This window comes from Melospiza georgiana, chromosome 8, assembly GCF_028018845.1.
Source record: "Melospiza georgiana isolate bMelGeo1 chromosome 8, bMelGeo1.pri, whole genome shotgun sequence".
Lineage (NCBI taxonomy): Eukaryota > Metazoa > Chordata > Aves > Passeriformes > Passerellidae > Melospiza > Melospiza georgiana.
In genome coordinates this window covers 1065427-1090950 of record NC_080437.1, presented here as the reverse complement: position 1 = coordinate 1090950, position 25524 = coordinate 1065427, and the positions used below count along the sequence as shown (strand labels likewise).

General features: G+C 45.9%; 1 protein-coding gene across 5 annotated transcripts; it reads left to right on the top strand.

Annotated features, from left to right (window-relative positions):
* The first annotated feature begins 354 nt into the window (after positions 1 to 354).
* LOC131086340 (hexokinase HKDC1-like) lies at positions 355 to 22391 on the top strand. Of its 5 annotated transcripts, XM_058029304.1 has the most exons (19): positions 355 to 437; positions 805 to 1004; positions 4447 to 4609; positions 8906 to 9054; positions 9497 to 9616; positions 10444 to 10539; positions 11177 to 11276; positions 11885 to 12068; positions 13275 to 13430; positions 14157 to 14390; positions 15692 to 15996; positions 16262 to 16410; positions 16500 to 16619; positions 17065 to 17160; positions 17245 to 17344; positions 18146 to 18329; positions 19027 to 19182; positions 20445 to 20678; positions 21295 to 22391. In XM_058029304.1, exons 2-19 carry the CDS (start codon positions 942 to 944, stop codon positions 21437 to 21439), a joined length of 2754 nt encoding a protein of 917 aa, XP_057885287.1. In that variant the 5' UTR covers positions 355 to 437; positions 805 to 941; the 3' UTR covers positions 21440 to 22391. The 5 variants fall into 5 exon arrangements, with proteins under 5 accessions (XP_057885287.1, XP_057885286.1, XP_057885290.1 ...); XM_058029303.1 differs by lacking the exon at positions 355 to 437 and having other exon boundaries at positions 771 to 1004; XM_058029307.1 differs by lacking the exons at positions 355 to 437; positions 20445 to 20678; positions 21295 to 22391 and adding an exon at positions 19913 to 20433 and having other exon boundaries at positions 771 to 1004.
* The last annotated feature ends 3133 nt before the right edge of the window (positions 22392 to 25524 follow it).

The following is a 25524-nucleotide window of genomic DNA, read 5'->3' as shown; positions in this document are numbered from 1 at the left end:
CCTCTCCTTTGTGTCAGCATTTCACCGAGTTTCCTTGGGATGATGTTCCCATGGTCCATATCACTTGATGCAGTGACAAAATCCTGGAAACACCGGTGTATTCAGAATGGATTTGAGAGTGATGGTTAAAGGCTGTGTCAGACTCTGATGGTGTAAGGAAGCTGCTCTTGCATCCTTCAGTGGGGCAGTGTGGTACCCACGCTGCTTTCTGCCAGCTAAATCTCTCCTCCCCCCAGGTTTTGCAGCACTGAGGATCTTCACTGCTCTGGAGCTTTGGGAGAAGGGAGAAGAACCAGCCCCAAACCTCCCTGCTGGGAATTGCACAAGAGGCATTCCAGCTGGGGGCAGGGGTCCGTGTGGCTCTGCTCTTTACACGGCTGAAGCTTAATTGGTACAAAGCTGCAGATAAGGGTGCACTGTGCAGGGCTGGAGTGAAGGTAATTCATGCAGAAGAGCTGAGCAGAGGGAAGAAGTCTCCTAAGCCGTTCAGCTGCCCAGACTGCCGGCAGCCCTGGCCGTGGTGGGAGCCTGTCAGCCCCTGGAACGGAGCGCGGAGCGGGGCAGGCTGCGTAGCAACTGCTTTGAGAAGCGGTAACAATTCCCAAGTGGGGCAGTAACAAAATCGATTTTTCTCCCCTTCAGCTTGGCAGCTCTCCAGGTGCCTGCTCTGGCACAATGAAGTGTGTGGCTGGGGAGGGAGGGAGGGACTTCGGGTCGATGTGTGGGGGTGTGATACAAAGAGGCACAAGTTTAATCACTGACCCATCACACTGCATGGATTTATTTCTGGACTCAATTTCCCAGGAACTCTGCTATTGCACACGGGGGAAAATGCCTCTGCTGAAGTTTCTCTAGCTCCAGCTTGGTGAATAAAGATCTGTCGCTTTGGAGTTCCTCACAGCAGCTCTGTCACTACTGACTCATCCATCTGCTTCAGGAAAATGTTTGCTGTCCACTTGCTAGCTTTCCATTTCACAAAGCTAAAAGAGGATCAAATAAAGAAGGTAAGTTGCAGCATTAGCTGGTTGCTATTTTAGGAGCTGTGTTACCCAGATACAGAGGGGTCTGCAGTGAGTAATGCAGACCATATAATGGCATTATCCACTAAAACCATTCAGCCAAATGGGGCAGGAGGTGTTTAGACCTTAAACCACCTGGTGAGTGTGAAAATAGGTCTGGTTAGTGGTTTTCCATGCACAGTCGTAAGTGCTCTCCCAGTAATGGAGCAAATTCTCTGCAGTAAGGGAAAGTGCTTAAGCTTTATCTGGCATGGTGTGGAAGAGCCCAGAGGACAGAAAGGATGACTCTGGCAATGTATCATGAATGATGGGGTTTCTCAAGCTGAGCAGGAATCAGGAGTCAGTCACGTAGCAGGGACAGGGAAAACCCCTGTGGTCTTTGGTCTGGGTCTGCTGAGATTGAGGGGAGATTTCCAGCTGGTGTTGGGGTTCCTGTGCCTCCTCTGTGGTTATCCAAAACTGGCTAATCCCTCTGATGTTTACAATTGGAAAAGCTTGAGATGGCTCAGACCTGGAGCTATCAGTACTGAGAATGAGCTGCCTAATGGTTGCTCTTCCCCAATCTACTTTCATGCCATGCTGAAATGGGTTTTTGGGCTTGTGTCCATCATGAGACCATGTGAGACCTGTAAGCTTGATGGCTCAGAGGTCCTCTGCTTTGTGGACATGTCCCCTCTGTATTCCTGGGGTCTTCACTGAGTGCTGGCAGGTGCCATTGCTGCCAGGCTCCATCCTCTGGTTTCTGGAAAGGTGGGAGCTGGGGCTGTCTGTGGGTGTGGTGGGAGATCCAAGGTCCTGGTGCTTGGATCTGCTTCCATCACCGAGCTCATCAGCAAAGGGAGCAACTCCAGCTTTTCCTGTCTGTGCCCAAGACATGGAGTGGCCTGTTCCAAGGAGGACTTCTTCCATTAATTCTGTTTTGGAGAGAGGCATTCTGAGACAGGTTCCGGTATCTCAACAATCAGATGTCCCTGACTCAGTCCTGGCCCTTTTATCCCTGGGATTTAATGTGATCAGAAAAAGGCCTCACTGCCCCTCCCTTCTATGAGGAGCCATCTCTTATCTAGACAGAACTATTTCTTCATTCTTTTCACTAAGGAAGAGAAAGACCTTGTGGAGCAGTGCTTGGGTGGAGTGGGCTTTGCAGGGAAACATCCAGCTTGCAGCTGAGTGAGGATAGTGGAGACGAGGGAGCAGAGGAATCCTGGCAAACAGAGCAGAGGAATTCTAGCAAAAAAATTCAAGGCTGCATTTAAAAAAATCAAAAAGTCTTTCTGTAAGGTGCAGACTAGCCCTTCCTGAAGGCAAGAAGCCACATGCTCCTCTGACTTCTCTTACAGGCAGCCTAGGGTAGGATTTACAGAACAGAGCTGATTCCTCGCTTATCAGAAAGAAATGTCTTCCCACCTCTCCCTCTCCAGGCTTATTTACTCTGTGGTGGCAAAACCAAGAGCCTCCTGCCACGAAAACAGAGCTGTTTCCATAAATGAGGCAAGGCCCTGCTCCTGTGCCATGGGAGGGGGTGACCAGTTTGGTTTAGCACAGCCTGGCCGTTCCGTGCTCACCAGTGAATGGTTCTGAGAGCAGGGCCTTGCTCAGGCTGTGAATCAGCAGGATTTCCTGGGCTCTGCCTTATCTGGTTCCTTGGAAAGGACTGTCTGCTCCTGTGGTTGTAGGTAAACAGGGTGGGAATGCAGTGTCTGGGCAGCAGGGAGCTGGTGCAGGTTCTCTGCAAACAGACACAGAAATTTTTATTACTCTTGAGAGTTTTTCCCCCACAGGGGCTTCTGTCACAAGGCCATCTGGGTCTGTGTCAGAGTGCATGAGTGCTGCATGTCTCCAGTCACTGCATTTTCTCCAAAAAATCAGTGCAGGTGCATAGGCTAAGATGATGCATCCTACACACTGGTGGAGCTTCAAAAAACCATTGGAGGAAATCAAATACTTGCACAAACAAGGACTACAAATACAAATCTGAATAACAGCCTTTTCAAGGCACAGCTGTGTCCAAAGGCAGCTGCTGCTCTGGGACAATTGGATGTTGTAGTTTAACATTTTCTCCTCTCTGTGTGTGTTAAGTGAGTGCTGGGGTGACTTTCAGGATCCTGGCTCTTTCTGGTGGGTCATTGCTGACCATCAGTTTAAAATGGCACTGTGAATAGGTGATTAGTTTGTACCTCATTAAAATAGGCAGTCAAATAGTCCAAACTGCAGCAGAGACCAACTTAGCTACAACCTGCATTGCCCTCTGTTTAAACAATGCAGCCTTTTAAATCCAACCATGGTGGGACTGTGTATGTATGTGTCAGTGCCAGCAGTGTGTGGTCCTTAAGGAAAAAACCTTTCACTTTGCCCTGATGAAGCTGTTCATAAACACTGATTAACCTCTCTGCCAGTTTATTTGAGCTGCTTCACAGATATTTGGAATTCTTTTCTATTCAACTGCCTTCTGTTTTGATGTATTCTGTGAGTTACAGACCTTTAACAAAGGGTATTGATTGTACCCAAAAAAATGTGTTTTAGATGTAATCCTAGAATCACAAGAGAATGGAGAGCAGAGCTGGAGTGGGAAAAAGGCTTTGAGTTCCAGCCTGGCATGCCAACAAAGTTAATTGTCTGTGGAGTGAAGCAGTAGCTGAATAGACATTTTTGGGCTGTGGCTGACACGCTTGGGTGCTGATGGCATTTTCTGGAGAGGTCAAATTCTCACCAGATTGACACACTTTGCAGTTCTAGCTCATTACATCTCTAGCAGGAGAGGGTGGTGTGGAAACAGCTTGTCAGGGTACCAAGCAAATCTCATGGCTTACATAGATTGTCAAGTTACTGAGCCATCAGAAAGGATGGCCAGCTTTTGGGCAGTGATTCACCAAGGCTGCACCAAACATTTCCAAACCAAAGTTTCTTTAGAAGAGTGAATGTCCTGATGATGAGCTTGCTTACAATGACAATCATGAGAATTTCAGCACTGAGGCTGAAAATATCTGGTGGAGTTTGAGGGTCCCCAGGATAAGGGAAGAGATGAGAATCTTGACTCCAAGTTCTCAGAAGGCTGATTTATTATTTTATGATATTATATTAAAAGAAAATGATATACTAAAGAGAGAGAAAGGAGACATCAGAAGGCTAGCAAAGAATGATAATGAAAGCTCATGACTGACTCCTCAGAGTCTGACAGCTGGACTGGGATTGGTCCTTAATTAAAAACAATTCACATGGAACCAATCAAAGCTGCACCTGTTGGCAAGCAACCTCCAAACCACATTCCAAGCAAGCAGGTAATTATTGTTTACATTTCTTTTCTGAGGCTTCTCAGGAGAAAACTCCTGGCAAAAGGATGTTCATAAAACATGTCAGTGACAGAAACTGAAGCGAACAAGCAGCGCAAGGAGCCTGCACGGCTGAGTGCCACCTTCCCTCCCTGCAGGTGGACAGGTTCCTGCACCAGCTGCGCCTCCCTGATGATGTCCTGCAGGACGTGGCAGCTCGTTTCCAGGCTGAGATGCTGAAGGGGCTGGCCAGGGACACCAACCCCACGGCAGCAGTGAAGATGCTGCCCTCGTTCGTGCGCTCGCTGCCCGACGGCTCAGGTGAGTCCCTGCTCGGCCCTGCTGCCAGCAGCACAGCACACACACACACACAGGGCAGCCAGGGCACTCACTGAGAAAGTGTGTGCGCTGATACTGAGCCTGGGGAGGGCTGGCATGGTGGGCAAGGTGGAACAGGAAAGCCTTATAAATATGATTGCCCGGCAAAAGATTTTGAGAACATGGAAACTGTAAGCGAGATTGAAATGAAAGCAAGCTTTGAGACACCTCAGTTACTGAACAATGGGGAAACAATGGTGTGGCTGCCTGCAAGTAATCCCCTTTTGATGGAACAACACCCTCTGCCTGCAGACAGGCCCAAGGCTCAGAGCAGACCCTGCCAGCTTGGCAGAAGGGCCCAAAGGAGTTTTTAGGGTTTAAAATGTAGCACAGTGTGGTAATGTAATGATTCTTATAGGCTGTATGGAAATGCTGTAGGATTTGTACATTGTACCAGATTGGTTAGTGAGAATCAGAATATTCAACACAGAAGAAGATTTATGGTATTGTAACAGGAACCTTGCTCTCTTACCCTTTTACTCCCTTACCCTTTTACTCTCTCACCCTCTCATCCTCTCTGCCCCTCTCTTCTCTGGGGCCTGTTCTGGGCTGTGTCTGGCAGGGCCCTGCACCCAGGCCCTCTGCAATAAACCCCAAATCCCAGCAGGGCCCTGCACCCAGGCCCTCTGCAATAAACCCCAAATCCCAGCAGGGCCCTGCACCCAGGCCCTCTGCAATAAACCCCAATTTCCTGACCTGGCTGCAGAGATCTCTGCTCTCCATCTGTCCTGACCATCCTATCCCTGTCACTGCTTGTTTGAGGAAAGGAGCTGGGAAGTGCTCAGGAGCAGCTTCCCCCATCTGTGCCCGTGCAGGCCTTGCTGCAGGAGCTGTGGTGGACATGGCAAGGGCAGCCTCTGCAGCCCAGAGCCTGCAGTGCACTCTGCTGGGGCTCTGGGATGTGTGGCCTGGCCTTGGGGCTGCAGGGAGGGCAGGATGCTGCAGTGAAACCCCTCAACCTGCCAAGGGACGGCAGCAGGGACCCACAAATTCTGCACTGCTTCTGCTAATTCCCCAAAAAGTGATCCCTTCTGCCCTTCCTTCCTTGCCTTCTCCATTGGGAAAATCTGCTCCTGGATGGGGTCTGCCAGGAACTGCTCTGCTTCTTCAGCTGAGACTTGAACAGAGAAAGTGCAGTGGTGTCCTCTGGGAGGATGTGACACGAGATAGGAACTGAAAGCTCATCTTGTTTGGAGAAGCATGCACATCCAAAATAAACTCCTCAGCTGGCTCCTGGCAGTGCAGGCTGAGAGAAAATGGCATTTTCCCCAGGTTTAACCAAGTTAATTTGTGCAGGATTCTGTGTCTCACCAAGATCAGGACTCGGTGTAAACCAGCTGTGCAGAAAGCTGAAATGTTAGCTTTGTACCTTTCCACATGACTTTGTTCCCTCTGATGGTAATTTCCCTGCAATTAAATGAGGAATAACAGCTTTCATGGCATAAAAAAGGCATTTGAAGGTAAGTGCCTTGAAATGAGGCATGTCTGAGAGAAGCTATACACAAACTGATGGAAGGGGGCACTCTTCCTTTGCTGCTGGCTTTGCCAAAGAGAAACAAGTCCTTTTTTAACCCTTGCAATCTCATGTCAGTCACTGGTCCTGGGGTCTCACAGGTCTCAGATGCTGTTTTGGAACAGCAGGGAGCCCCTGGGGCCAGGAGACCTGGAAAATTGCATGTAGGGATATCAGCAAGAGCTGATGTCCCCCAAGGCCAGGGTTGGATGGTGCTCTCCTGGTCTGTGTGGCCTTTCCTGTGTGCCAAGGACATGCTGCAGCATCAAGCTGGGCTATATCCTATTGACACGCTGCCCACTCCAAGTAGCACACTGATTTTTCTATTTTTGCCCTCTGGAAAAATCCTTGTTGGTTATTTTGCTGCCAGACTGGTTAAAAATTCCAGCAGGTTTAAACCACTCAAACTTGGATGGTTATTCCTCCATTATTTATTATTATTGTTAAGTCGTCCTCCTTCTCCTCCTTCTCCTCCTTCTCCTCCTTCTTCTTTTATTACTATTACTATTATTATTATCTTAGAGACTTTTTTGGTGCCCTCAGTGTTGCTGCCTGAAATGACTCATTTAGAGCATCTTTCATAGTTTAGGGATTAACAGTCTGACTAATGTCACAGTTTACTGAGTAACCCAATCTGCCTCCTCACCTTTGATAGCAGACCATGGTATTACAGGTAGAATTTCCTGCTTCCTTCCCTTTCAGGACCAGATTTCATCATGTTTGCACTGTGGAACAAAGATCATGCAAGGCTAGGCACATACCCCACTGTGTTTTCCTTTTGGGAAGGGCATTTTCCTGTGTGTGGGATAAACAAATTTTATTGTAGCAGCGAGGCCAAGCTGTCCTTCCATCTGAGGTTTGCTGCTGGAGATGTGTGTGTCTGAGCAAGCCTGTGAAACCAAATGGGGCTTTCACAGAAACACCAAAAGAAAAGGAAAAGGATTGTGTTGGTTGGCTTTGGGTGGCAAATTGGCTTTGCCCCACTTGGAACCTGACTTCTGCACTAGAGCTGAGTCTTAACATAGGTCTGCAAATCCTGCATCCTCTGCTGGATACAGGCAATGACCTTGTGCCACGTTTCAGGCGATGGCTTGGCAGCCCCTGTGTGCAGGGGGAACAGCCCCAAACTGCCAAACAAACATTGAATTAGCTGTTACACAGCAGGCTGAGAGGAGAGACCTGATCTTGCTGAGGGTTTCTCAGCCCTCCTGATGCTCCCAGGCCCGTCCAGGATCAGGATTTGCCATCCTGGGGCAGGAGAGGCTCTGGCAGTGCTGAGGGAGGGCCCTGGGCTGTGCCCATCAGCAAAGCACCTTGCTGAGCCTTTGCTTTTTCTGTTAGGGTCAGGATTAAATGTGGGAGATGGTATTTCTTGTTCAGATTCAGATGTTTGTAAGTTCTTATTTATATTGCAGTTTTATAAACTGTGTGTTCTACAGCACTTCACTCTAATAAACTAAAAAATGGAGACCTATCTCTCTCTTTACAAGGCTTTTTAGGGGTAAATGGTCTAATTTAAAATTAGACAGTTTACCCTTAAAAAATAAGAAATGACACTTAAATTATTTTTACTTTTAACTTAATAACTGACTATCTGTGGCCCACAATGTGGACTCTTTAATCTAATTACATAATACTGCTTAAACTTGTGAAGAAGAAGGACTAGTTTCTGTTTTAAAGCTTCTATCTTGTTTTATGTGTATTCTATCTTGTTTTATATATCTTATTATATTCTAAAACTTTAAGTTTTCTACTATGTGATATTACACACTTCTATTCAAAAATGGAGACCTATCTCTCTTTACAAGGCTTTTTAAGGATAAGCTGTCTAATTAAGAAATGTCTAATTATTTTTACTTTTGACTTAATAACTATCTGGGGCCTGCAATGTGGACTTTTTTTTTTCTAATTACATAATACTGCTTAAACTTATGAAGAAGAAGGACTGGCTTCTGTTTTAAAACGTTTAGCTTGTTTTATGTATATTCTATCTTGTTTTATGTATATTCTGTCTTGTTTTATGTATATTCTATCTTGTTTTATGTATATTCTGTCTTGTTTTATGTACGTTCTATCTTGTTTTAAGTATATTCTATCTATATTGTTTTATACCTATTCTATCTTGTTTTATATATCTTACCATATTCTGAAATGTCAAACTGTTTTCGACTATGTGATATTACACACTTCTATTCAAAAATGGAGACCTTTCTCTTTCTTTACAAGGCTTTTTAAGGATAAACTGTCTAATTAAGAAATGGCACTACAATTATTTTTACTTTTGACTTAATAACTATCTGGGGCCTGCAATGTGGACTTATTTTTTCTAATTACATAATACTGCTTAAACTTATGAAGAAGAAGGACTGGCTTCTGTTTTAAAACGTCTATCTTGTTTTATGTATATTCTGTCTTGTTTTATGTATATTCTATCTATATTGTTTTATATATATTCTATCTTGTTGTATGTATCTTACTATATTTTAAAACCTTAAACTCTAAGTTTTCTACTATGTGATATTACACACTTCTATTCAAACTACACACCCATAATTTCAGCCCTATTATTTAATTTTGGAAGTCTTCTATACAGCCTTAGGTTAAATTTTGGGGGCCAGTGCCTGTCAGCACACAAGGTCTCAGATTCCCAGTTTCCAGGGAATTCCAGCAGCCCCTGGGCCATCTCTGTGGCCATCCCAGCGATGTTGTTGTCCCCTGTGTTGCAGAGAAGGGGGAGTTCCTTGCTGTGGACCTGGGGGGCTCCCAGCTCCGTGCCCACCAGGTGAGGGTGTCTGGTGATGGCAAGCAGAGCAGCCAGCTGGAGAGCAAGTTCTACCCCACACCCAAGGAGGTGACCCAGGGCAACGGAGCTGAGGTAGGACACTGATGCTGCTGCTGCTGTGCTGTTTCTGTTATATTTTCTGAAAAATCCTCTTCACCAGGATTTCTTCTCCTGGGAAGATGAGAAGCCTCAGCTTCTCCATGCTTTGCTGCTCTAGAATGTGGTCTGGAGATTGTTTATCCAAACATCTGAATTGTTTTTAATTAATGACCAATCACCATCAGCTGTGTCGGACTCTGAGGAGTCAGTCATGAGCTTTCACTATCATTCTCATTAAATCTTCTGATAGATCCTTTCTTTTTCTTTAGGATAGTTTTAGTATATTATATTATAGCGTTATAATACAATACAATGTAATATCAGCCTTCTGAGAATATAGAATCAGATTCTCATGTCTCAGCTCGTCCTAGAAGCCCTCACAAACACCACACTGTGCTGCTGTGGGACACTGCCCAAGCGTCCTCTCTTCCTGCAGCTCTTTGATTACATTGCTGACTGCCTGTCAGACTTCATGGAGACCAGAAACCTGAAGCAGAAGAAGTTACCTCTTGGCTTTACGTTTTCTTTTCCATGCAAACAGACCAAGCTGGATGAGGTAAGATGCATAAGAAATGCTCTTGTCGAGCTCAGCTCCTTGCAGAGTCTGGAGAAGCTGCAGAGTGCAGGTGCTGCTCTGTGGCTTTTATCTGGGGTCATGTTTAAATAGCTCTCTGAAGAAGGCAGGGATGACTTTCAGGATTTAACTAGACCTGACTATCCTTCAGTGATTCATTTCTCATCTCAAGGCAGCAGCATCTTTAGGCTAAAGCTATTCTATTGCTCAGTCAGTACTCAATTCCACAGGAACCATGTGTCCCTGTATTAACACTGTTAGAAAGAGATGTGCACTTCTGTGTCTTGAAACATTTTTATTTTTTTAATCACTCTCAGTTTTTTTTTTAAATTTTAATTTTTTTTATTTACAGTTGATTCTGAATAGGAAATACCTGTAGCCGAGCTGCTTGAAATACTTCTTAGGGAAACAAAAATTATTTTGTGCTCTCTCATTCTAGCCTCTCTTATTTCTAGGGGTCTGTGCTTTGGGCTCCAGTCCTGCAGACGCTTTTTGCTTAATGCTCTTAGGCTGTGATCAGCATAGGAAAGTCACACGTGCTTCAAATGAAGCACAGGGAGACACATTTACAGATTTGGGACTTTATGACTGTACCTTTTTGGCTGTGTTGGTACTGACATGCACCCCAAGGTAGGATGTGACTTGGAGGTTGGTACTGACAGGTTGGTACCAAGGTGAGATGTTCTACTCTGACTCATTTTGGCTGAGTTTTAATTATGGACTTCTCCACACACTTCAGTCTTGACTGGCTTTGTGGTTTGTGTGCTAAAATTGGTGTGCTTTTGGGTTACTGCACTGTTTCTTTTCAGGGCGTTCTCCTTGAGTGGACAAAGCACTTCAGGGTCCGAGGAGTGCAGGGCACAGACGTGGTCAGCTCCCTGCACAGGGCCCTCCAGAAGCACCAGGCAAGTCCATTGATGGCAATTTTCAAGGTCAGCAGTAAGAAATTATTAAATCTGCCCTTCAACTAGCCGACAGTCTTTGGATAACACCATATTTTAGTATTTTGGAAAGCCTTGCTTTTCATGTTTGATGTTATTGGTAACACCAGCCGAGAAATACAAAGCATCTTTCCATATCTTGATTACTTAGCAGCAAAGAGGAAGCTGCACTGCCTCAATGGAAGGGCTTTCTGCTTGAGTGTGGTGTTGCTGCATGTTGTAGCTGCATTTCTGTGTGTCTTCTGTCCCACCTGGTGGGCTCTGCTCGGGTGGTAGAGAATGCTGTCCTTTCACACAGCACAGTATCACAACACTCACACCAATGATGTGTCACTTTTCTGGCAAATGAGGTGAGATTGGGGAAAAACAAATCCTTCAAGCAAAGAGGCTGGTGAAACACTTGAGGATTCAGAGACATTTGTACCCTCACAGGGCTGTGGGAAGAGTGTTGTAAAAGGAAGCAGTGTCTTCCAACCAAGGAGTTTTCCTGAATGAGGCCTTCAAAGTGCAGCCAGGGAATATGTCTGCGTGCTGGTGCTTTATCACAGAGGAGGCTTTCTGAGCTTTTCTCCCCGTTAATCACCCACCTTTCTGCCCGTAGGACATAGATGTTGATGTTTTGGCCCTGGTCAATGACACGGTGGGAACCATGATGACTTGTGGATATGATGACCCGCGCTGTGAAGTTGGACTCATAATTGGTAATTTTTTCTGTTCACCATGAAGGGTTTTTTCCCCTCTCATTTGTTGAATTACTACAAATCTGAAGTAGGAGGGAGTTTCACAATAGAGGAAAGAGCAGAAAGAAAATGGAAAAAACAATGGTTGGATTTTCCAGCCTGGCTGCCTTCTGTAAAGCAGCTGTTTTTATGCTGATCACATTGCCATCAAATACCACAGTTCCCATTTTGTCTGGGCTCAGTTGTGACCAGCATACTAAACTTTTCTGCTGACTGTATAGAAAATTACTGTGTCTGTCCAGAGAAAGCTGAATTCCCCTCACGTCTGATAGTTAGTACCAGCTATGCTTTCCACAGTTTCTCCATTTCATGCACTATGATACCTTTTATTAGGCACACAGAAGTACATTTGAAAGAAAAAAAAATGTTTTTAAACAAGTCAAACCTTAGAATAATTTCAGTTTTTTTCCTTCCCTGTGAAATGATGATTTCACGGGTGCAGGTGGCCTATATGAGCATCCTGTGCCACAGGGTTATGTGCTTGTGTTTTCTTGCAAGGACAATATACTGACTTATTCCCAAACAAAAATCACACATGGAACAAACAGTGGTTTATCCAATACCCACAGGGACCGGCACCAACGCCTGCTACATGGAGGAGATGAGGCACATCAGCCTGGTGGAGGGGGACGAGGGCAGGATGTGCATCAACACCGAGTGGGGGGCCTTTGGGGACGACGGTGCTTTGGAGGATCTCCGCACGGAGTTCGATCGGGAGCTGGATCTGGGATCTCTCAACCCTGGAAAACAACTGTAAGTGACTCCCTGTCTGAGCTCCCAGAGTGCCTTTCCAGTGTTTGCCCCTTTGGAACAGGAATTGTGTTAACAGTACCTGAGATGACGTGGTGGTGGTTCTGTGTAATCCAGATCTTTCCCCTCTGGAGAGGGTGAGTGCCTTTCACAGCTCCCTGCTGCAGGCTGTTGTGGTGGGATTTCAGGGTTTATCTCAGAACCCTGGGTCCCTCTGCTGATAATTCCCTCCCAGGTGTGTCAGTCACCTCTCCTTTTCCCTCCCCTCCCCTGGAATTCCAGAAAGGCATCGAGTGATTGGCAGATTCAAGGGATGCCCTCCACCCCTGGGGGGCATTGGGCCATCCAGGTGTCCTTGTCCCTTTGTCCCTCCCCTCCTGTCCCTGCTTGGTGGCTCCCTGCCCCTTCCCTGCCCCTCTCCTGGGGTTCAAAGGAGCAGCAACCACGGGCTCAGGGAGTTCTGTTGGAGCTGGTGCTGCATTCAGAGGCCTGTGGGCCAGAATAAAGCTCTGCATCCAAACCCTCCATCAGAACCAACTCCTTTCCTTCACCATCCCCTTAAAGCTTCTCCACCGAGGGAAACCTGAGGAGCAGCCCCTGTTATGGGGGGAAGCTCCATCCCAGCACCACCAGAGCTCCTGCAGGCCTGGCCTTGTCTCCATGTGGCCAGCTGTAACATCCAGCCAGGCAAAAGTGTCTGTGGGGTGAAACACCACACACCCAGCCAGCCAAAAGTGTCTGTGGGGTGAAACACCACACACCCAGCCAGCCCAAAGTGTCTGTGGGGTGAAACACCACACACCCAGCCAGCCCAAAGTGTCTGTGGGGTGAAACACCACACACCCAGCCAGCAAAAAGAGTCTCTGGGGTGAAACACCACACACCCAGCCGGCCAAAAGTGTCTGTGGGGTGAAACACCACACACCCAGCCGGCCAAAAGTGTCTGTGGGGTGAAACACCACACACCCAGCCAGCCCAAAGTGTCTGTGGGGTGAAACACCACAGTTGCCACTATTTGGTTCAGCACCAAGGGTCAGAGAAGCTCAATATTGTCCTGTACACAATATTGGTAAATTCCAATATAGCAGCCAAGGGATTGTTGCTGCAGCTGCCCATGTGGTGTTAAATCCAGGTGGTTACTCTGCTATGATGCTGTGCAGGAAAAGATCTGATGAACACCTCCTGAATCCTTCCTGTGCTCCATTCCAGGTTTGAGAAGATGATCAGCAGCCTGTATTTGGGGGAACTTGTGCGACTCATTCTCCTAAAAATGACCAAGGAAGGTCTGCTCTTCAATGGGAAAGTGTCAACAGCTCTGCTTACTAAGGGCAAGATTGAAATGAGGCACGTGTCTGCAATGGAAAAGTAAGAACTTGTAATACACTCTTAGCCACTCTCAAAGTTAGTCTTTCACTGGCACAGCAGTGATAATGAAACTGTAGCTAAAATCTGTGAGGGCTAGGAACAATCCTGAACTGCTTAGCTTGATTTTGCTTTTGCCTAGGACTAAAGTTGACCTTTCTGTAAGTGGGAATTGGTGTAACATAGTTTTAGCAAAGTACCACAGTAGCAGTGTGTTGGTAACCATCCCAGATGCAAGTTGTTCAAATAACCTCTCTGGAGACTGGAGTGTGTGGGACAACTGCTGCAGTTTTCAGCCTCTCTGATGTGGGAATCCTGGGGCTGTGGAGATGTAGTACAGATTATAAATCAGCTGATGGATGACTGCATGGAAAACTGGGATTCTGATGGTCCTCACTGTCACTCCAGGAATTATTTTCTTTGTTGTATTGAGTAAAACTGTATATCTGTTCTTGTGCTCCCCTTCTTTGGACTGTTTTATCCCGTTCTCTTCTTGACCATCTGATTGGTGTCACCAAGTGCTGAACCCCAGGAAGTTCAGCATTGAACTCTCTCCTCTGGGTACTTCTGGGAATGCTGTGGGAGACACATTAAACACATGGTTTATGGGAAACAATTATGATGCTGTCTGATAGGTTGTGTCATGTTCTCCTCTCATTTCTCTTTGAGCCAAGCTATTGATTTGTGAGTTTTTGCATTTGGTGATGAATTCTCTTGTTTTGGGGGCAGCTACAAGGAAGGCCTGAGCAACACAAGAGAGATCCTCACGGAGCTGAAGCTGTTTCCCTCAGAGGAGGACTGCGTTGCTGTGCAGCACGTCTGCACCATCGTCTCCTTCCGCTCGGCCAACCTGTGCGCCGCCGCGCTGGCCGCCATCCTCACCCGCCTCAGGGACAACAAAAAGCTGCTGAGGATGAGAACCACCGTTGGCATTGATGGGGGGCTCTACAAAACACACCCCAGGTGAGCAGCAAAGAGGATTTGATCATGGCTATGAGCCTCCATCTGCGCACGTGTGTGTGGCTTTTCACAGAACTGCTGGTTTTGCTTCAGCTTTGGGATGAGGTCTGAGTGGCTTTGGTATTGGAAAGCTGTCCCAGGAGCTGTAGAATCTGGAGTGGGAGCTGGGGGTGCTCAGCCTGGAGAAAAGGAGACTCAGGGGTGCCCCCATCACTCTCTAACGCTCCCTGAAAGGTGCCTGTGCTCAGGTGGGGCTGGGCTCTTTCTCCAGGCAGCACTGACAGAAACAGAGCACACAGACCAAGGGAAATATAGGTTGGATATTAGGAAAAGAGTGATAAAGTTCTGGAATGGCTGCCTGGGGAGGTGGAGTCCCCATCCCTGGATGTGCTTAAAAACAGCCTGGATGTGGCACTGGGTGCCATGGTTTAGTTGAGGTGTTAGGGATGGGTTGGACTCCATGATCTTTAAGGTCTCTTCCAACCTCATAAGGGAGGAGGCTCCATCCCACCACCACCTGAGCTCCTGCAGGCCTGGACTTGTCCCCACGTGCCCAGCTGCAGCACCCAGCCAGCCAAAAGTGTCTGTGGGGTGAAACACCACACACCCAGCCAGCCCAAAGTGTCTGTGGGGTGAAACACCACACACCCAGCCAGCCCAAAGTGTCTGTGGGGTGAAACACCACACACCCAGCTGGCCAAAAGTGTCTGTGGGGTGACACACCACACATTGCACAGCCAAAAGTGCCTGTGGGGTGAAACACTGTGACCGTGTTTGCAGGCATCTGAGGATAAGGGAAGAGACAAGGATCTGACTCCATGTTTCAGAAGGCTTGATTTATTATTTTATGATATATATTATATTAAAACTATACTAAAAGAGTAGAAGAAAGGATTTCATCAGAAGGCTAGCTAAGAAGAATGATAAGGCTAGCTAAAAAGAAAGAATGATAACAAAAGTTTGTCTCAGACAGAGAGTCTGAGCCAGCTGACTGTGATTGGCCATTAATTAGAAACAACCACATGAGACCAATCCCAGATGCACCTGTTGCATTCCACAGCAGCAGATAACCATTGTTTACATTTTGCTCCTGAGGCCTCCCAGCTTCTCAGGAGGAAAAATCCTAAGGAAAGGATTTTCCCGAAAATATCATGGCTACAAAACGCCGCAGTGCTGCTGTTTGGTTCAGCACCAACGTCAGACAAGCCAAGGCACATCCCATACACAATATTGGTGACACCAACAGCACCCCGTGCCCCAAAGGGCTGTGAGAGGCTCAGGGAGGGTCTCTGTGTCCCTGCCAGGTACGCCCAGCGGCTGCACAAGGTGCTGAGGAGGCTGGTGCCCACGTGCGACGTGCGGTTCGTGCTGTCGCGGAGCGGCAGCGGCCGCGGGGCCGCCACGGTCACGGCCGTGGCACTCAGGCTGGCAGCCCAGCGCCGCCGCCTCGACGCCGCCCTCGCCCCCTTGCTGCTGCCCCCCAGCACCCTGCAGCAGGTCAGGGACAGCATGAGGGCTGAGCTGGAGTTCGGGCTGAAGAGGGAGGCGCAAGGCCAGGCCACGGTGAAGATGCTGCCCACGTACGTGTGCGGGATGCCGGATGGGACAGGTGAGGCTGGCTCATGAGCACCTGGAGGTGCTCAGGAAAGCTGCTTGTCTGTTTTTGGTGGGGAGGAGTATGCTAATTAATCTGGCACATCCCAGGGGATTGATGTTGTCAAACTGGTGCTTCCTGCTGTGTTATCTGTTATCTTCAGCCCCATGCTCAATGGGATAAATGCCATAGGGAACAGCGTGCTATCATCGGTATGCTGTTCTGACTGGCAAATGTGCTAGGAGAAACACCAAAATGAAATGCCTTTCTTCTCCTTCAGAGAAAGGAAAGTTCCTTGCCCTTGACCTTGGTGGCACAAATTTCAGGGTTCTGCTGGTCAAAATCAAAAGCGGGAGAAGAAGATCAGTGCAAATGTATAACAAAATCTTTGCCATTCCTTTGGAGATCATGCAAGGGACAGGAGAAGAGGTAATCTGAAATGGATGTTTTACTGATTCAGCCAAGCCCCAGTATATAGGATTACTTATGAGATTTTTATGCCTCTTCTTTCCTTCCAGCTCTTTGACCATATTGTCCAGTGCATAGCAGACTTTCTGGATTATATGGGGATTAAAGGTGCTCGGCTTCCTCTGGGCTTCACCTTCTCCTTCCCCTGCAGGCAAACTAGCATTGACAAGGTAAGGGCTGCAGCAGCTCTGCATCTGCTTGGTGAATGACATCATTTTGGGCAAGGCTGACTTGTGGGTCTGGAGAATTTATTACTTTGCTTTGCAAATCAGTTGTGTTTCATGAGAAAATTATCATCCTGTGTTATCCATCTGCCTATGGGAGGCAGAGCTTTCACTTTTTGTCTCTGGTAAGTGGTGGACATGAACTTGCTTTTGTTTTATAAAGATTTAGCCCTCATGACGGCAAAAAACTGAGTAAACTTGGAGCCACTACCATCAGCAGTGGAGTAACAAAGACACACAAGCACAGCCTGCACCAGACACCCACAGTAACCTGTCCAGGGAAATATGTCATTTGGGGGAAATAAAAAAAGCCTTGGGGTGGGAGGCAAGGAAAAGCTGATGCTTGCAATGTACAGTCTTCACTCATGGCTTTCTTTCTCTTCTGTTTCAGGGAACACTTGTGGGATGGACAAAAGGATTCAAGGCGACAGACTGTGAGGGGGAAGATGTTGTTGATATGCTGAGAGAGGCCATCAGGAGAAGAAATGTGAGCTGGTTTTTCCTGCTCATTTTGGTGTATTTAAAGCACCCCCACTCTGGCATTCCATGCTGATCGTGACTTGTGTTTCAGGAGTTTGATCTGGACATTGTAGCTGTGGTGAATGACACTGTGGGGACCATGATGACCTGTGGCTATGAGGACCCAAACTGTGAGATTGGCCTTATTGCAGGTACAGTGGTGGCCAAGTGGCCACTGTGAGAGGGAAGCACCATCTAGAGCAGGGCTTTGGCATCTCTAAACCAGCACCTTTTATTAGAGTTTGATATATTAGAATATATATATATTAGTATATATATTGATATATTAGTATATATTGATATATTAGTATATATTGATATACTAGTGTATCTATATTGATATACTAGTGTATATATTGTTGTACTAGGATATATATTGATATATTAGTGTATATATATTGATATACTAGTGTATATATTGATATACTAGCTTGTATATTGATATACTAGCGTGTATATTGATATATTAGAGTATATATTGATATATTAGTATATATATTGATATAATAGTTGCTTGCGGTTCTTGGCAGATTGGTGTGGTGCTCAGCAGGAAACTTAACAACATCTGCAGCAGATAAGTTCCTGAACCTATTGGATTTTTTATCATCTCTCTCTGGTGGTGCCTAACAAGTGTATGCAGGGTAAAAGAACACAAGCAGATAGAGCATGAATTCTTGTTTTGACAAGTTACTGTGCAGCCAGGTCACAGACCATGGGGCAAGCAAATGTTTTTAAAAATCTGAATGAATTCTTGTTGGGCTTTTTAGATGATTCCCCCAATATGTTCCTCCAAGTTTTGATCCAGAAATATATTAAAGCATAGAATCATAAAATGGCCTTTAATTTGAGATGAGGCAAAGAGAACTTTAAGATGAGCACTGCAATCATCTTCCATAAGTTTCTGGTGCTGCTTCACTTTTCCAGCTGAAATCTTGTAATTTCTTTCCTTCCAGGAACAGGCACCAATGTTTGCTACATGGAGGACATGAAAAACATAGAAACAGTGGAAGGGAATGAGGGAAAAATGTGCATTAATACAGAATGGGGAGCATTTGGTGACAATGGCTGCATTGACCACATCAGGACAAAATATGACAGAGAAGTAGATGAAGGCTCCCTAAACCCAGGCAAACAGAGGTAAACGTGGTGGTCCTGATGCCAAGAGCCTGATGGAGTCAGTCTTCGAGAGACACTGGCTGCTTTTTAAAATGTGCTTAATGAATGAATAATCAGAAAGGAAATTTTAATATTGCATTTCTTTTGTTGCTTGGTAAGTAACCTAGATATAAAAAAAAAAAAAAAACAAAAAAAAAAAAAAAACAAGGAAAAAGGAAAAAACCAAAGACGTACATTGTTACCACAGCACTGTTTTCAGCTTAAAGCATTACCAAAAGTGCAGCTTTTAAGATTTCCCTGCAAAGTCTAGGTCATGCTTTGTTCCTCCTCTTAGGGTGATTTTTCAAAGGCAAAATACAACTGAAGCTTTTTGGGTAAAGACAATATTGATCAGATGTGACTCTGGTGAATGCATGCTGGGACAGGCAGGAGTTCCTCTTCAGTGTGGACTCTGGCTTTAACACAATATTCTGTTTAATATTGCAAAGGTTTTTTTCCTACTTCTGTTACCATTTGGCATAGGTAAATATATTGTAATTGATGTTTGCACTTGAAGTCTCTGCAACAGATTTTTGATGATTGAAAAATGGAGTTCCATGGCTATTGCTCTGCAAGGTTGGACTGCTTGTTTTGAGTTCATGGGGCATGTACATACTGCTCGAGCTAAACAGAGCCATCTCTTTAAATGAACATTTTTATTCTTCTTTTGGCCCACCAGGTATGAAAAAATGACCAGTGGAATGTACCTAGGTGAAATAGTAAGGGAAATTTTGATTGACTTAACCAAACAAGGGCTGCTGTTCAGAGGACACATTTCGGAATCACTCAGGAAAAGAGGAATATTTGAAACAAAATTCCTGTCTCAGATTGAGAGGTAAAGCTGTTAGATTTACTTGGTTTAAATCTTTAAAGTCTTCTGGGACACAGTCTTTTGCAAGTGTGGGGAGCCCTTTCCTTCAAGAAGTCAATTAAGTCAGTTACAGTTTTCTTCTTTGTCCATCCCCCACCTCCAGAATAAAAGTTAAAAATAAGAAACTGGGGAAGTCACAGAATTATTGCTGTAATTATATGAATTATCATTTCCTATCCACACAACTGGGTTATCTGGGATGCCTGAGCCATCAAGCTAAGTATTTCTTGTGGGACTTTAAACAGCACTTATTTAAGAAAGCAAGAAGTCAGTGATAGAGTATGTGCATACCTATATATCTGTATGGTTACAATGTCTATTTGAAACTCTTTCTGCTGTGGAAAGCCTTGAAAGGAGGGTCTCAGGAAAGTAACAGTTGTGTGGCTGAGCTGGCTCTGCTCCCTCATGGCTTTGGGGTTAGGTGGATAATTACAGCTCATGATGCAGCCTAACATGGCAAAGGGCATGGCAGGAGCAGATGTTCCATCTGAATTCAGTCAGAAACCAGCCTTGAGGGAACTGGGGGGTGTCAGAGCTGAGGTGGGCCCGTTTCCCTTGGCCCAGAGCTGAGTGAGGTGAGGACCTGTCCCTCACTGCTCTGTGTGTCCCTCACTGCTCTGTGTGTCCCTGCAGTGACCGGCTGGCCCTGCTGCAGGGTGTCAGAGCTGAGGTGGGCCCGTTTCCCTTCTCCCAGAGCTGTGTGAGGTGAGGAGCTGTCCCTCACTGCTCTGCGTGTCCCTGCTGCAGGGTGTTAGAGCTGAGGTGGGCCCGTTTCCCTTGTTCCAGAGCTATGTGAGGTGAAGAGCTGTCCCTCACTGCTCTGTGTCCCCCTCACTGCTCTGTGTGTCCCTCAGTGCTCTGTGTGTCCCTGCTGCAGGGTGTCAGAGCTGAGGTGGGCCCGTTTCCCTTGTTCCAGAGCTGTGTGAGGTGAAGAGCTGTCCCTCACTGCTCTGTGTGTCCCTGCTGCAGGGTGTTAGAGCTGAGGTGGGCCCGTTTCCCTTGTCCCAGAGCTGTGTGAGGTGAGGAGCTGTCCCTCACTGCTCTGTGTGTCCCTCACTGCTCTGTGTGTCCCTCACTGCTCTGTGTGTCCCTGCAGTGACCGGCTGGCCCTGCTGCAGGGTGTCAGAGCTGAGGTGGGCCCCTTTCCCTTGTTCCAGAGCTGTGTGAGGTGAAGAGCTGTCACCCACTGCTCTGTGTGTCCCTCACTGCTCTGTGTGTCCCCGCAGTGACCGGCTGGCCCTGCTGCAGGTGCGGCGCGTCCTGCAGCACCTGGGGCTGGACAGCACCTGTGAGGACAGCATCATCGTCAAGGAGGTGTGTGCAGCCGTGTCCACCAGGGCTGCCCGGCTCTGCGGGGCAGGGCTGGCTGCTGTCGTGGAGAAGAGGAGGCAGAACCGAGGTGTGGAGCGCCTGCAGATCACTGTTGGGGTGGACGGGACTCTGTACAAGCTCCATCCGCAGTGAGTGCCTCGGTGCCGCTTCCCATTGCTGTTTGCTTGCTTTCGCTGTGAGAACAGACCTGTGCCAGCTTTCTGCTGAGAGGATTAAAAACCTGAGAGGGGGGGAGGATCGAACACATCTCGCTGCATTTTGTCGTTTCCCTTTCCTAGCCAGAGGATCAAAAATTGTAAAGTCAGCTCCAGTTGCCACTGGGAGGCTCTTTTCTCTGGGAAATATTTATTTTCCTAATACTTATTTTTCCAGTGTTTTGGTAGATTTCTACAATATCTGAGTCTCCTGGATGGAAAGCTGTCTTGAGTTTTTGTAGTTGGGTCAGTGTTCTGTGAGCAAGGCCTAGAAACAGCATTAGCTTTTGAGCTGGGAGGAGAGAACCTCCTTCAGGATCTCTGTGGATCTCTCTAAGGTGTGGGCAGTGTGTGGCATCATGCTGAACGAAAGTGAAATGGAGAAATAAAAATTAAAATCTGATTGTGTACAAAAGTTTGCATCTTTCATGAATAGGAGAAAAAGCAAAAGAAAGCAATGGCTGAGGTACCTTGTTTGTAGGTGAAACAAAGATCTCAGATCAGAAAGCAGCTGCTGAAATGTTCTGCTCTTCTCTCCCTTCCTTTTCAGTTTTTCCAGGATCCTGCAGGAAACAGTGAAGGAGCTGGCCCCTCAGTGTGACGTGACTTTCATGCTTTCTGAAGATGGAAGTGGGAAGGGAGCTGCCCTCATTACTGCAGTTGCAAAAAGGTTGCACAATGTTGGACAGAAGTAGAAAGGAGAGGCCAAGGAACCCCAGCCCTGCCAGGCGTGTGCAGCAGGGGTTTGCTGGGTGGTGGTTCCACAAAGCTTTGCCTACACCAGCACAAAGGTAGCTTTTATTGGGGAGCAGCTGGTTTTGACCAACCAGGATTGTGGATTTTTGGTAACTTGGTGTTTCTGCTCCTCACTAGAATTATGTCTTGGCATGGCACAGCTCTGTACTTCCTGCAGTGCATCTCCAATGCTCGTGGGAGAGTGAAAACAAAACAAAATCAACCCAAATGTGTCTTTTTACAACATCTTAATTAAGCTGCTGCACCACAACTGAGTTTATCACCAGTTTCTTAGGATTCTGTGCTTAGTTTTGCCTTGCCCTGGCTCGAAGAATATTGAGATTCTGATGTTGCATCTCATCTAGTGGAATATTTGTTCAATGCTTCACAGGTTTTACAATAAATTTGGAGGTGAAATAAATGAATGGACTGTGGTCAGTGATGCTCTCCCTGCTGCTGCACTGGTTGCAAGTGTAATGCAACACTTCCCTGAGGACAGGAGGCATGTTTAATTGATGAATGTAAAGGAAAAAAATGTGATTCCACACAAGATCAGTGTGTGCCAAAATATGTCAGGGCATCTGAGTCACATAAAGCTAAACCAATGCTGCATGGATGCTGACTGTGATTCTTTGGATCCTGAAGGACACAGAGAATGTAGAAGGAGCTACAGAGTTTGCAGTGTCTGTGTCAGGGCTACACAGAGGGTATCAAACTGGCCACCAAAATAGTGTGTAGAGGGGAAAAAAAAATCACCTAAATTTCTGAAAGTCTCCTCTTTGTTTTCCCTCTGTTATCTTCTTGCGTGTTCCTGAGAGAATTGTTTCCATTTTGTGCAAAGGAAGTTTATCCTTGGTTTTCATTTTCTGTTGCCTGCCTGTTTGTAGTCTGTTTGTAAATAAATTTGTGTTGTTGTGAGCCTTTGCTCCTCTGTCCAGTGCATCTTCTGAGCTGTGGGAAGGGCATGCAGGCAACTGGGAGCTTTCTTGAACCTAAACCTTTAAACCCAAACCTTCCTTTAAATCTAAATGTGTCTGTGTACTCAGCAGCACTGCAGTGATTGTGAAGGGGGTTTGTGGATGGAGCTCATGGCCTTGTGTGACCAAATGTCCCTGACCTGATCCACCCAGGAAAAACCAAAACAATAACGTGGGACAGAGAAGCTGCAAATCTGTGTCCTGCCTGTTGTCTCCTCTCAAATATTCCTGTAGCACTTTTAATCCTCTCTTTGTGGGTATTTGCTTCCTCGTGGGCTGGCAGCAGAAAGTGGGGCCAAGAAATGTGCTTGGAGCCTAGTTAGGTCAAAAGTGACTGTGGTGCAGGGGGATGAGCAGTTGGGTTTATGTAATGATCTGCAACAAGGCTGCTGCTGGGTTTAAATTTAGCAATCCCAAATCCAAAATTGGAAGCTACACCAGACTTTTGCTGTTTTGTAGTTTAAAAAAAAAACCCCAAAATATGTCAACAGCTCTGTGGATACTTGCAAATAATTTCACTTCTGAAGGGATTCCTCATAGTGCATAGCTCACTGTACCAAGTTGTTATCTCCTATTACATTTAATGTTTTTCTCCTTTTGTCAAGAAACTTAGTATTTTACTTAATATTTCAGAATCCACAGAGCTGCAGAAACCAAAGTTTCCTGTGTAATAAGGGCAGTGATCTGGAGCGGAAGTTTGTTGCTGGTAACAAACAAGTTAAATCTGGAGGGTCTGGGTGTAGAAGAAAAAAAATAATCAGATATTGAGTCTATGTGAGGCCTAGAATAGCTATTCTAGGCCGTTTTAGGCCCCAAAGGGAGAAACAGGTATTTTGGCACCTGAAATCCTGTACTATCTCTGTGGTTTTGGGCCTTTTTGGGGGAGTGGATTCTGCACAAGTGCATCTGTGAATGAGGTATGTGCCTGTATCTGAAATGAGGTGGTGCCCCAGGATGGCCATGTGGGCATGGTGCAGAACACACTTTGTGCTTTTATTCTAAAGCCTGTTCCGCACAACTGGAATGCAGATCTGTAACAAAACAAGGTGAACTTCTCACAAGTAGAAAGAAATCCTATTTGCTTTGATTTTTTTTTTAGTCTTTTTGGGAAGTTAAATATTCACACAATTTCACCTTACACCTCAGCTGCAGTTATTCCTTTTCCTGCAGTAGGTTAGGCCCACATAATGATTTTTTTTTGCATGTGCAGTTTGTTTTTTCCCCAGTGAGTCTGTGGGTGTCGTGGAATCCAACCACAAGGGCCTGAAACTGCTCCCCAAGTGCTCAGCAGCTCTTGCTGAGCTCCCTGAGGCCCAGCCTTGGTGCTCCTGCCTTTGCAGTTTGGGGCTGCACATCTGGCCCCGCGCACATCTGGGCAGGGAGGGTGGCAAAGAGCAAAGCTTGGCCGGGCAGCCCTGGGGAAGGGCAGGATTTGCCACTGTGGGATCTTGGCAGGAATACAGCCTTCATTTGTGTCTTGGTTTGAACAGACAGGTGGACCTAAGGAAGGCAGGAGCCTCCCTTGAAATGGAAAATGCAAACCCCCTCCCTCTGAATTATTATAATGTTGAAATTAGGGGGGTCTTGGGCAAAGATATGGGAGTAGGAATAACAGTTCAATTAAAAATACAAATGTAATAGTACAGAACACCCCTGCCAGGGTCAGAACAGTCCCCTGTGTGTCAGGGTGGTGTCCCAGCCCCATCCCATGTGGTTCTGCAGCTGGAGATGGGCCTGGGCTCCCTCTGGCCATGCAGGGCAGCAGAAAGCTGCTCCTCTGGCAATGCAGGGGGCAAAGGCTGCCGGGGTGTCCCAAAGCTCAGACTGGATCCAGGTAGGAATGTTTGAAACCTCAGATTGTATCCAGGTAGGAGTGCTTGGCTCCTCCCCATGGATTCAGGTTAAACCTCTGGCTCACAATAAAAGTATTAAATTATTAAATGTAACACGGCATATCCTGTGCTGAACAGGACGTGCTGCAGTTCAATACGTGACATGGTTAGCCAATATAAAATAAAATGGAATTGTTCCAGTTTCCCATCTTAGATTTTTGGTTTTCTACTTTTATTTTTCTACTGCTTCCTGGATAGCTGTGTGATGCTTCATTTCCACCTGCCTTCCCTCCAGTTAATACATTTAGTGCTTGAATTTATCAATTTACTTGTGATGCTTCTTGAAGGCATGAACATCTTTTTTCACATCTAGGTGACACATGTAATCTGGAGAGTTGAAAGATCTTTAAATCACAGGTATGATGTGGTACAATGACAGAAGTATTACTGAGAGAAGGAAATAAGGTTTGTGCCTTTCAGAAATTCTCAGCAGGTTGTTGCAGTTACCTTTTCATCCATGGGGGAAAAATAATCCTAAATATTTTGTTTTGCCAGAGAGAGACATGTTTTTGGGGCTGCAGGTTTGGACTTGACTCATAGGCTTGGACCCTTGACTCATAACCCATAACAGAAAATGCAGTGGCAGCTCAGTGGTGACATATTCCCTTTGTCACTCTGACAAAGTTCAAAAGTAAATATAGGATCATGTGGAAATCCTTCAGAAATCCTGATTAGCATGATCTCATTCTTGAGAAGTCAATATTATATGGGATTAGCAGATTAGTGTAAAGGAGTTTGAGGCTGACATGTAGGTAATACCAAAATGAAACTATTGTTCCTTCCATCTTCTTTGATTTGTTTATTTGTGCTTGGCACAAATCAACTGGCTTGGGTTTGAGGTCACCACAGGAATTAGGTGGTGAATGTTGTCCTGTTCTAGGTAAACTTGCAGGTTCTCTAGAAAGAACCACCACTGCCTTGACCTGTCACTGCAGGCTGATCTAGAGCATCTCTCAGACCTGTAAAGTCAGTAGCTTCTCAAGGGATAAATACATCTATAGATATAAAATAATAATTATATATTTATTAATATAATAAAGCAAATAAGAATATATAGATATAAAATAATAATATAATTCTATTTTATAATATTATAGGGAATATAATATAATATAATATAATATAATATAATATAATATAATATAATATAATATAATATAATATAATATAATATAA